Source organism: Globicephala melas, chromosome 20 (genome assembly GCF_963455315.2).
Source record: "Globicephala melas chromosome 20, mGloMel1.2, whole genome shotgun sequence".
Classification (NCBI taxonomy): domain Eukaryota; kingdom Metazoa; phylum Chordata; class Mammalia; order Artiodactyla; family Delphinidae; genus Globicephala; species Globicephala melas.
In genome coordinates, this window is record NC_083333.1 from 10,600,519 (window position 1) to 10,613,507 (window position 12,989).

The 12,989-nt window shown below is 40.1% G+C and overlaps 1 protein-coding gene across 2 annotated transcripts in view; it reads left to right on the plus strand.

Annotated features, from left to right (window-relative positions):
* Window positions 1–12,989, plus strand: part of NUP88 (nucleoporin 88) — a 32,924-nt gene that overhangs the window by 13,379 nt on the left and 6,556 nt on the right. For both annotated transcript variants that reach the window (XM_030861642.2, XM_060290446.1), the window contains exons 6-9: window positions 1,411–1,597; window positions 2,092–2,239; window positions 5,136–5,234; window positions 10,977–11,067. In XM_030861642.2, the coding sequence (XP_030717502.1) occupies window positions 1,411–1,597; window positions 2,092–2,239; window positions 5,136–5,234; window positions 10,977–11,067 (525 nt within the window). The remainder of the gene's footprint in view (window positions 1–1,410; window positions 1,598–2,091; window positions 2,240–5,135; window positions 5,235–10,976; window positions 11,068–12,989) is intronic.

Genomic DNA, 12,989 nt, shown 5'->3' on the forward strand with positions numbered 1-12,989 from the left:
CCCCTGCATTGGCAGGCGGACTCTCAACCACTGCGCCACCAGGGAAGCCCGATCTTACTTATTTTGGATACCTTTCTTACATATCTCACTTGCTTTGTACCTTTCAGTGTTGCTTTGTACCCTGTAAATCCTTGCATTGTTACAGATGTTATAGTAATTCTAGTTAAATGTCTGCTTCCCCAGCTAAACCATTACTTCCTTGGGGGTGTTATCCAGCACTCAGTAAGTGTATTTGTCTAATCCAATTAAATAGTGGGTCTGAAGATAAGCTGCACTTCAGAATAAAAGTTTTTGGGAGTCATCAGAATACAGGTAATGGTTAAAACCAGGCATAGTTAATAGGCTCTTTTTTTAAAAAATAAATTTATTTATTTATTTTTGGATGTGTTGGGTCTTCGTTGCTGTGCATGGGCTTTCTCTAGTTGTGGCGAGCGGGGGCTACTCTTCGTTGTGGTGCGCGGGCTTCTCATTGCAGTGGCTTCTCTTGTTGCGGAGCGTGGGCTCTAGGCACGCGGGCTTCAGTAGTTGTGGCGCATGGCCTCAGTAATTGTGGCTCACGGGCTCTAGAGCGCAGGCTCAGTAGTTGTGGCGCATGGGCTTAGTTGCTTGCTCTGTGGCATGTGGGATCTTCCCAGACCAGGGCTCCAACCCGTGCCCCCTGCATTGGCAAGTGGATTCTTAACCACTGCACCACCAGGGAAGTCCTGATATGCTCTTATATAAGTGTGTATTTTGAAAAGAGAAGAGGGTTTACAATGGAATCCGGGAAAGCGCAAATATTTAAGAGGCAGAAATTAGGAAAGGGTATTAGAAAGGTGTGTTCAGAGAGGTAGGAAGAGAAAACTAGGAGAAAGAATGTACAGATGTTAAGGGTATTACGAAGCAATCATTGTTAACCAGTTATAAATGCTGCACCAGCTCGAGATAAGGGCCTTTTTTGCATTTAGCAACTAGAATCGCAATGGTGACCTCTGCCAGAGAGTAGCTTCTACTGGAGTGGTGAAGGCATAAACCACAGTAAATTTAGGGCAGGATCTTTCAAACTGTGCACTATTGACATTTTGAGCCGAATCATTCTTTGTTGTAGGGGCCTGCCCTGTGGGGCAGTGTTTAGCAGCATCTCTGGCCTCTAGACACCAGTAACTTCTCCCCCTCCTCCCAGTGGTGGCAACCAAAAATGTCGTCAGACACATGCCAGTGTCCCCTTGGGGGCAAAATTATGTCCAGTTGAGAAGTACCAAAGAGGTGGGAATTGAGTGGGAAAATGAAAAAGTGGAGACATTGGGAATATACTATATTTTGAATTAGTGTATGATAGCTGGGGAAAGAAAAGTCAAAAAAAGTTCTTAAGTGATGAGCATGGTTGTCTGCTATCAACATTTTCCAAGTATGTTTTCACTCTTTCTTTAGCCCTGGGAGTGTGGGAAAGCTGTTAGGCCCACTGCCCATGCATCCTGCAGCTGAAGATAACTATGGTTATGATGCGTGTGCTGTACTCTGCTTACCATGTGTCCCCAACATCTTAGTGATTGCTACTGAATCAGGAATGCTGTATCACTGTGTTGTGCTGGAAGGGGAAGAAGAAGACGACCAAACAGTAAGTCGGGCTGCTGTGGGCATATTTGTATCTCCAACACCAGGGATAGTTCCTGGACCACTATGAATGTTTCGTATATGAGGAATTTTATAGTTTCTATTTGGCACTTATGTGTATTTTGAAAACTTACTTAACACTTAAAAGTAATTGAAGCCCACTTTAAAAACTTAAATTGAAGGAAGTTAAAATGCACCCAGGTTACTTGGTCCAGCGACCTATATATTTCTTTCTGAACTCTATATTGCCACCTTTGGTGATAGGTATAAAGAACCTTTGAATCACTGAATTGGCTCTTCTCTAAACTTGTTTATTTACAACTTCCTAAAAGAAGAGAGGCCTTTTTTTCACTTTTAAGAATAACAAGGCACTGTTGGAATAGAGGGTGGAATTAAGAGTTTGAAAGCACTATTTGATTCAGCTTTTTGCTTCTGTTTTTAGTTGTGTACATTTTCAAAGCAACATGAAACACTAAAATTACAGTGCTTTTTTTTCAGTCAGAGAAGTCCTGGGATTCCAGGGCAGACCTCATTCCTTCTCTGTATGTGTTTGAGTGTGTGGAGTTGGAGCTTGCCCTGAAACTGGCATCTGGAGAGGACGAGCCCTTTGATTCTGACTTTTCTTGTCCAATCAAACTTCACAGAGGTAAAGTTTTCACTAAAATTAGTTCTTTTATTTCATTATATTTGTACTAAGATTATCACAGGGTATTCCTGTGTAATTTATTTTTTCTGTAGTTCCAGCCTTTAAAAAGTTGACTGGGTTCTTTTGGCCTTTCAGTTACAACATTGCACTGTAGGTCCAAGAAAGACTAAGCAAATTCCCTAAGTTTTAGGATAGTGGTCTTCAGTCTGGATCCACTCAGATTTATAATAGTGACTTTTTCCTGGTCCAATCAAAAGGAGATTTCATGATTCAAATTCTTAAATGTATGCAAACTTTAATAAACTTTTAAAATAACTTTAAAAATAAAATTATACTGGTATTAAGGTATCTCTTTAAAATATCTTTCTTCATTTTAGAACATATTGTTATACCCAGGCCCATTTGAATGTTTCCTTTTTTTCTTTTTTCCTTTTGCTTTAACTTACCTGGGTTGGCACCAGATCCTTCTGGCAACTTATATCTGTTCATCTAGGGCGCTCTTGGATAAACTGCTGAGACTATCAAAGAATGTGTTCTGTGTGTTGTCCAGACTCAGCATGGCTCAGTGGAAGGAGTTTGTAACTAGGAGTCTGGAGTGTCCTAGGTTTTCGTTAGAGCTCTAACATTAATAGGCTCTGTAGTATCGGACATTTATTCAACTTCTCACATAAAGATAATAGAGATAACATCAGATGATCTCTAAGGTCCCTTCTGACATAAAAATCCTATAATCCTATTTGCCCCTCAACAGTTTCTCAGTCTCCTCTAGGATCTAGTCTTCCTCCCTGTGAAGAATGAGGAACAAAAGCTCACTCAGTCTGGAATAATTGGGTGTACCTTTCATAGTTTTCGTCTCTCCAGTCCAGAGAAAGGGAGTTCAATCTTGTAGCAGCCTGACTTAATCTGCCTACAGTCCTATTAGCCAGTTTGCCTGGGTTTGGTAATAATGGCTTCAACTCTGTACTAAAGTGTAGTCAGAACATTTAAGGGCATAGTAGTCCTTATATAATAAACCAGCAAAGAGGATTCATTGGGCATGTCTAATTGAACAGGGTTTGGACAGATATAGTCTAAATATTAAGTCTCAGAACTTTGCTTTATATATGAGGAAATTGAGACCTAGTGAGGTAAAGTGACATAAACTAATTGGTTTCCTTATAAAGATACATACGTTTTTCGGAAATCTTAATTGTAGGCTTTTTTATCTTGATTCTTTGAATAAGAGATAACATTTTCAGGAGCTTCCCTGGTGGCGCAGTGGTTGAGAATCTGCCTGCCAATGCAGGGGACACGGGTTCGAGCCCTGGTCTGGGAAGATCCCACATGCCGCGGAGCAACTAGGCCCGTGAGCCATGGCCGCTGAGCCTGCGTGTCCGGAGCCTGTGCTCGGCAACGGGAGAGGCCGCGACAGTGAGCGGCCCGCGCATGGCGATGAAGAGTGGCCCCCGCTTGCCGCAACTAGAGAAAGCCCTCGCACAGAAACGAAGACCCAACACAGCCAAAAATAAATAAATAAATTTATTAAAAAAAAAAAAAAAGATAACATTTTCATATGTGAAACTAATAAATTTTTGACTGATTCATATTTATACTTAAGGCATATTACAATACCTGAAACATACCCAGATTTTTAATGACATAAGTGAATGGCTACCATATAACTTGTCAGGGGTGTCTAGCAAATTTCCTACTTCAGTTACTAATGTTGCCTTTTTCATAACAGATTTCTGTCTCATCCCAATATTAAGGTTTTTCTGTTGACTTCAGCACCACAGACACATTTTTAAAAGCTATTTTAAACACTGGGAGATCTAATGAGATGATTTGAGCCTTAAATTAAGTCTCAGGTGTGGGCAAATGAAAAGAAACTGTTTAGTACTTTATTGTTCAGAGAGATGATTACCATGGAGATTGCCAGGAGTTTGTTTTTTTTAACTTTTTATAGCATAATGCTATTTTCCGAGGTGTTATGCAGAACCCCAACATATAAAACTGATGAAAATACTATAATATTCACTTTACAATATTTACTTACTATAAAGTCAGCAGTAAGAAAGTGAGGCTGTTGGATAAAAGAAAAATTGGGTTTAGGGGCTTATGGATGACAGTTGCCATCTTAAATCAGCTTTAGCATAGACATTATTTCTGTATCTTGTTTTGGTTGTTTAATGTTTTAAAAATCGTGAGTCGCAGAGATAAATATTTATAAATTAAGTATTCAAGAGTTCATCTTTTAGTTTCACAATAGTCTTACTACTGATAACTAGGACTCCATGGAAATACAGAAATTTTCATTAAAATTATGTAACAGCTGCTCATAATTCTTGGTATAAATATAAATACAAAAATTCTATCTAAAACTTAAACAATTATCTGTAAGTCAGCATTATCAAGTAGAACTTCACGTTTTACACCTGACTTACCATCTATGACAAGACTGTTCACTAAGCAGCTGTGCTGAAGTCTTTCTAGTACCTGTGCTGTAGGAGTGCAGTAGCTTCAGCAGTTTCATGTAAGTAGATGCGTGCAAGCATAGGTTTCCTACAGAACTACAGCCTTTCTTACCATTTTATTTTGAAGAACTGTAAATAAATGCACAGAGGAGGACAGAAAGGCATAAGTGAGTTACCTGACAGCAAGTGTTAATGTTTGGTGAACTCTGTATTAATATTTAGAAAATAATGTATTTGAATTGTGTTTGTTAATTATTATACTTTTAAAATGTATTTGGAAACTGAAGTCAGATTTTTAAATTCCCAAACCCCTGACATAGTGCCACGGTATGAAGGTCCTGTAGACCTTGCATCACTTCCATCAACAGATATGTTTGCAGCCTGCTCAGGTGAACTCTGTTTTCTAATGGCTTCCTTTATATCATTAATGATTCCATTTGCAGATCCCAAGTGTCCCTCAAGATATCACTGTACTCATGAAGCTGGTGTACATAGTGTTGGGCTAACTTGGATTCATAAACTTCACAGATTTCTTGGATCAGGTGAGTTTTTGCACTTTTCAGTATGTTTCACAGATTCTATAAAAAGTAGTTTGGAACAGAAAAATTACAGAGAAAATAAATGATACCAAAAGATAGTTCTTTGAAAAGATTAACAAAATTGACAAACCTATAGGTAAACTGACCAAGAAATAAAAAAGACTCAAATTAATTAGAAATGAAAGTGGGGATATTCCTGCTGACCTTACAGAAATACAAGATTATAAAGATATACCAAGAATAAGATTATAAGGGAATGTCAAGAACAATTGTATGCCAAATTAGATAACGCAGATGAAATGGACAGATTCCTAGAAAGACACAAATTACCAAAACTGACTCAAAAACAGATAGAAAATTTGAATAGACATATATATAACAAGTAAAGAGATTGAATCAGACAACATGGCTTCATATTTGAAGCATTAATACCAATTCTTCATAAACTCTTACAAAAAATAGAAAACACTTCCCTGATCACTCTATGAAGATAGTATTACCACAATACCAAAACCAGACAAGGACATCCAAGAAAGGAAAACTAGAGACGAATATCTCTTATGAATATAGATGTAAAAAATCCTCAACAGAATACTAGCAAACCAAACCCAGCAACATATAAAAAGGATTATACACCACTACTAAGTGGGATTTATCCAAGGGGTGCGAGATTACTTTAACATTGAGATATCAATTGATATATCAATATTATACCACATCAACAGAACAAAGGGGAGTTCCCTGGCAGTCCAGTGGTTAGGACTCCAGCACTTTCACTGCCGGGGCCCGGGTTCTCAATCCCTGGGCCGGGAACTAAGATCCTGCAAGCCGCACGGCAGGGCCACGCCCCACCCCCACCCCCCCACCAAAAAAAAATAGAATAAAGGACAAAAACTATATGATCATCTCAACAGATACAGAAAAAGCATTTAGGGAAATCCAACAGCCTTTCATGTTAAAAACACTAAATAAACTAGTAATAGAAAAGAACTTCCTCAGACTGAAAAAGGGTATCTATGAAAAACTCACAGCTAATACTACACTTAACAGAAAAAGACCAAGTGCTTTCTGTACTAGAATATTGCAGCTGTAGTAAATTACTACAAACTTAGTGTCTTTAAACACCACAAATCTATTATCTTATAGTTCTCTAGGTTTGAAGTCCTAGAATGATCGCACTAGACAAAGCAGTGTTCCTTTCTGGAGGCTCTAAGGGAAAATCCATTTCCTAGCCTTTTCCAGCTTCTGCCTTCCTTTGCTTCTAGTCCCCTTCCTCCATCTTCAAAGCCAGCTATGTGGGACAAAGTTGAATCTTTCTCACCTTGTATAACCCTGACTTTCTTTTCTGCTTTCCTCTTTCACTTTTTTTTTAAAATATTTATTTATTTTGGCTATGCCGGGTCTTAGTTGCAGGCACGTGGGATCTTCCTTGTGGCATGCGGGATCTTTAGTTGCAGCATGCGAACTCTCAGTTGCGGCATGCATGCGGGATCTAGTTCCCCGACCAGGGATCAAACCCAGGCCCCCTGCATTGGGAGCATTGAGTCTTACCCACTGGACCACCAGGGAAGCCCCTCTCCTCTTTCAGTTTTAAGGAAATTTGTGATAACACTGGGCCCACCCAGATAATCCAGGCTAATCTTCCTATTTCAAAGACATCTGATAGACAACTTTTTAAAAATTTATTTAATAATTAATTTATTTTTGGCTGTGTTGGGTCTTTATTGCTGCGCACGGGCTTTCTCTAGTTGCGGCAAGTGGGGGCTACTCTTTGTTGCGGTGTGTGAGCTTCTCATTGTGGTGGCTTCTCTTATTGCAGAGCACAGGCTCTAGGCGCACAGGTGTTAGTGGTTGTGGCACGCAGGCTCAGTAGCTGTGGCCCGCAGGCTCTAGAGCGCAGGCTCATTAGTTGTGGCGCACGGGCTTAGTTGCTCTGCAGCATGTGGGATCTTCCTGGACCAGGACTCGAACCTGTGTCCCCTGCATTGGCAGGCAAATTCTTAACCACTGAGCCACCAGGGAAGCCCTGATAGACAACTTTAGTTCCATCTGCAATCTTTATTCCCCTTTAGCATGTAGTCTAGCATATTATCCCGGTTCTAGGGATTAAAACACAGACATCTTTGGGGAGTCCATCGTTTTGCCTACTCCGTTCCACCTGGGGCCCCTAAACGTTCACATCTGACAAAATACATCGTCCCTATAGCCACAAAAAGTTCATAATCTCATCTAAAAGTCCTGAGCTCAAAAGTACTGCAATGTAGGGCTTCCCTCGTGGCGCAGTGGTTGAGAGTCCACCTGCCGATGCAGGGGACACAGGTTCGTGCCCTGGTCCGGGAAGATCCCACATGCCGCGGAGCGGCTGGGCCCGTGGGCCATGGCCGCTGAGCCTGCGCATCCGGAGCCTGTGCTCCGCGACGGGAGAGGCCGCAGCAGTGAGGGGCCTGCGTACCGCAAAAAAAAAAAAGTACTGCAATGTCATCATCTAAATCATTTAAATCAATTATAGTTAGACTCTAAGTATAATATACCCTGGGGCAAAATTACTCTCTATCTGTGGACCTGTGAAACTAGAAAACAGTTGTCTGCTCCCAGAACACAATGTGGGGCAGGCATAGCTATCACTTATAGATACTCTAGTTCAAAAGGGGAGAAAATGGAATGGAAAAAGGAACCATAGGTTCCAAGAAATTTAAAAATCTAAATTCCATTGTGTTTCAAGGCCTGGGGATGATCCTCTGGGCTTGTAGCTCTGCCCTCTGAGTAATCTTTCATTTTTCAGGAAAGATTGTATTTGTTTGTAGTTGAGTAGTTTTATTAGCCTGTTTTCTGCCTATAGAATTTTGAGGGTGGAATAGCCTTCTCTCATCCTCTGACCCTTTCAGTTCAAGCCAGTGGTATTTCTGTGGGTATAAAATTCTCAGGAACTTTTTGGGTCTCCTGTGTGTATCATGACACTATAGTAGAGTTTCATCCACTATCTTCCCTATATAATCACACTTCTATTTTTGGCTTCTGCTGAGACCTGAAGGATCTAAGTCATGCTCTTAATCTCGTCAAAGAGCCTTTTGTGTGACTGAATATTCTGAACTTTTGATCTTTCTGAGGTATTAGCAAAAGACTGAACAGTCACACCAGTGGCTTTTTCTCTAAAACATGTTTCCGGAAGGTGACTCTTAATTTTAGCATCTTTTGCCATCCACATAGGCTGAGAATTTCCTAGATCATCAAGTCCTTGTTCCATTTTGTTTAACAGTTCTTCCCTCAGTTATATTTTCCTCACATTATACTGTAATCAGCAAGAAGAAATCAGACCACATCTTCAACACTTTGCTTAGAAATGTCTTCAGCTAAATGTCTGATTTAATTGTTATACAAGTTCTGCCTTCCACACTTTCCCCTTAAGATCAGGAACAAAAGGATGTCTGTTCTAGCTACTTCTATTCAACATTATAATGGGGGTTCTAGACAGGGAAGTTAGCCAAGGAAAGAAAATAAAACGTATCCAGATGAGAAAGGAAGAAGTAAAACTATATTCTCCAATGACACGATCTTTTACACAGTTAATTATAGGGGCCCATTGAAAAACTATTTAAACTAATAAATGAGTTCAGAGAGGTTGCAGGATACAAGATCAGTAAACACGTATTGGGTCTATTTCGGTGCACTAGCAGTGAACAATCTAAAAAGAAATTAAAACTATTCCATTTACAATAGCATTAAAATGAATAAAATACTTAGGAATGAATTTAACAAAAGAAATGCAAAACACACTCTTAAAACTACAAAACAGGGAATTCCGTGGCATGGTAGTCCAGTGGTTAGGACTGTGTGCTTCCACTGCAGGGGGCACGGGTTCGATCCCTGGTCCGGGAACTAAGATCCTGCATGCTGCATGGGGTGGCCAATTAATTAATTAATTAAGTCATTAAAAAAAAAAACTATAAAACGTTTAAAGAAGTAAGACCCTAAATAAATGAAAAACATCCCATGTGATCTTTGAGAAAGATAAACAGGAAGATCAAAAACATCTGATCCCATGGATCAGAAAACTTTATATTGTTAGATGGCAATACTCCCCAGATTGATATATAAATTCAGTGTAATTCCTATCAGTATCCTAGCTGGCTTCTTTGCAAAAATTGACAAGTTGATCCTAAAATTCATATGGAATTGCAAATGATCTAGAATAGCGAAAACAATCTTGAAAAACAGGAACAAAGTAGGAGGACCCACACTTCCCAGCTTCAAAACTTACGAAGTTATGGTAATCAGGACAGCGTGATATTGGCATAAGGATACACATATAGGTCAATGAATAGAATTGAGAGTCCAGAAATATACCTTTACATTTACAGTAAGTTGGTTTCAACAAATGGTGCTGGGACAAGTGTACATCTACATGCAAAAGAAAGAAATTGGACTATACCTCACACCATACACAAAAAATGAACTCAAAATTGATCAAAGACTAAAATATAAGAACTAAAACTATAGAACGCTTAGAAGGAAACACTAAAGACAACCCACAGAATGGGAGTAAATATTTCCAAATCGTGTATCTGATAATGGACTTGTGTCTAGAGTATATAAAGAATTCTTAGAACTCAATAATAAAAGGAAAACCCAATGTTTTAAACAGACAAAGGATTTTAATAGACATTGTTCCATTGATCATATACAAATAACTAATAAGCACATGGAAACATGTTCAGTCATGGAAATGAGATACCACAAAACCACAAGATACCACTTCACACCCACTAAAATGGCTAGTATTTAAAAAGACAATTACAAGTGTTGGAAAAAATAGGGACACTCATGCATTGCTTATGGAAATGTAAAATGGTCCAGCCACTTTGGGAAAACAGTCTGGCAGTTCCTCAAATGATTAAACAGAGTTATCATATGACCCAGCAGTTCTACTCCAGAGTATATACCCAAGAGGAATGAAAACATGTTCATACTTGGATAAAATTTCTAAACGAATGTTCATAGCAGCATTATTCATAATAGCCAAATAGCTAAGTGTCCATCAACTGATGATTAGATAAATAAAATGTGGTATGGCCATACAATGGAATATTATTCAGCTACAGAAAGAGGAGGTACTGGTAACTGCTCCAACATGGATGAACCTTGAAAACATCATGCTAAGTGAAAGAAGCCAGTCACAGATAACTACATGTTGTGTGATTCCATTTATATAAAGTGTCCAGAATAGGCAAGTCCACAGAGACAGAAAGTAGACTAGTGGTTGTTGCATAGGTCTGGGGCAATTGGCAGAAACTAGGGAGCGATTGCCAATGGGTATCATGGGGGTTTCTTTTTGGGTAACGAAAATATTCTAAATTTTTTGTGGTGATGGTTGTACAATTCTTTAATATACTAAAAACCCATTGAATGGTACAGTTTAAACGGTTGAGCTGTGTGGTATTGTGAATTACGTTTCAAAAAGCTGTTATAGAAGTAAAATTGGTGTGGGTGAGGAAGAGAATGGAAGGGAATGATTTCTGGGATTGTTCTCCTGAATGAAACGTTTCTGCATTTCTGACCAAGGAAAATCCACTTTCCTTCTTGAGGCAGAAATCTAGACCCCTGTGGAAAGGAGATTTCTATGTCAGAGAGGCATAGCCTTTAAGAAGCAATGGTCTGAGACAAGAACTTAACCGCATTTAACTAATATCGTCAGCATTTTAATTTGGAGACTTTTGTTATTTAACTTATATATGTGTTCTTTTGTAGATGAAGAAGATAAGGACAGTTTACAGGAACTAGCTACAGAACAGAAATGCTTTGTAGAACACATTCTTTGTACGAAGCCCTTGCCATGCAGGTAAGGACTTTCTCTCCCTTCTAAACACAGATAACAATTGTTGTTTCAGTAATTCAGGTATATATGTATATTACACTCCCATGCAGACATGATACTTCACCCCAAGAGTATCTGTGCATCAGAAGCTCTCCTCTGCCCACAGCCATTCCACGTTTTGTGTCCTCTGTCTGGGAGGTATATCCCCAGTCATAACCCCTGTCAGTCTTCACTTGCTGATTCTTTTCTGATCTTAATGTCAGTTCATAAAGGGTTCCCTTGATTTCCCAGAACCCCTTTGGGTTCTCCTATTATTCTTTTTCTTTGTAGCACATACTTAAATTGATATTTTTGTTTGTTTAATGTCTGTCACCACTACTAGAATATAAATGTTTCACGAAGGCAGAGACCATGTCTGTCTGTTTCATACTTTATACCATCGCCTTATGTCTGTACACTCAGTGTCTGACAGGGTGCCTAGTAGATATTCAGTAAATATTTGATTAATAGAATAAAGGGAGACATCTAGAGTGACTCCCAGGTTTCTACCCGGGATAACGGTAGATGCGGTACCCTTCAGAAAAATTGGACGTAGGAGAAAGCGGATGTGGGAAGACTCAAGATGGGTTAATGGGGGCACTTGGAGTCTTCTGTTCCAAAGGACATCCAAGTGGAGGAGCCCATAGGCAGTTGGACACGTAGGTCTGGGCTAGGACGGTATGGATGTGGGAAATGTCAGCATGAAGGTTCCCCAGGAAGGGGCCTAGAGTAGAGGACACCTGAGTATAGAGTCTTGAGCAACACTTTCTTACAAGCAGTGAGTGGAGGGCGAGGAGCCCAGCCCAGGCAGGAAACAAGTAAAAGGCGGCCAGAGAGACTGAAGGAGAACCCGGGGGAAGGGTGCCAGGGAGGGGGATGTTTCAGAGAGGAGGCAGGGGGAGCAGCATCAAATAAGTACAGCAAAGCAGTGAAGAGCGCTCAAGTGTCCAGATTTGGCAACATGGGGGTTCATCGAGAACCATGGAGAAACGCTTTTGTGGGTGGGAGCGGATAGCACAGGTGAAAAGTGAATGAGGAAAATAGATAATAAAATCTCATTTATAATATATACGTATATATAATATATACATTTCAAAAACAGGTAAAACTGTATTGCTTAGGAATGAATACATACATAGATAGGAAAGCTATGGAGCAAAACGAAAACATGAGTATCATAAAAATCAAGTGGAAGGTTGTGATCAGGAGGTTCATACGGGAGGTCTCAGGCCCCTATACTGCTGTCATTCTTGGCCTGGATAGTGGTCACAGAGTGTCTATATGCACTCTTCTGTATGGAGATTTCACACTAGAAATACAGAAGAAAAATTTTTTCTAACCTCCCAGACTCCCTCACCACCATTCCCCTCCCCTGCAAAAAAGGCAAATGAGAGATGTGGAAGGAGAAATAATACTGCAGGCTACTGTTGAAAGACTGCTGGCTCTAAAGGGAAAGGAAGAGGGAATAGGTTAAGGAGAGCTTGAAACTACAGTGCAGAATGTTTTGAATGGAAGAGATGTCAGCTTGTTTATAAGCTGAGGGTAAATGGACAGTAGGAAGATTTTGTGATTGCAGAGCTGACGGAGCAAATCTCAGAAGACGCGAGCAGAGATGGCGTCGACAGTCTGGGGCAGAAGTGAGCCGTGGGGGTGGGGTGAGCGTGTTGGCAGGAAAGACAGTTCCTGTCCGAGGTCCAGTTTTCACTTTCTTCAGTGAAGTAGACCAAGACTGAGAGGGAGCTGCGTGCTGTGCACAGTAAATTAAGTCCTGTGATGTAGATGCTGGCCTGCACTGAATTTTTAAGGTGAGAAAGACACTATTCAGTCAACAGTTTCTGAGCACCTAATCTGGGTTGGGCGCTCGGCTAGGCATGCAGAGGTAGCTGGAGCTTATGTGCGAGTTGGGA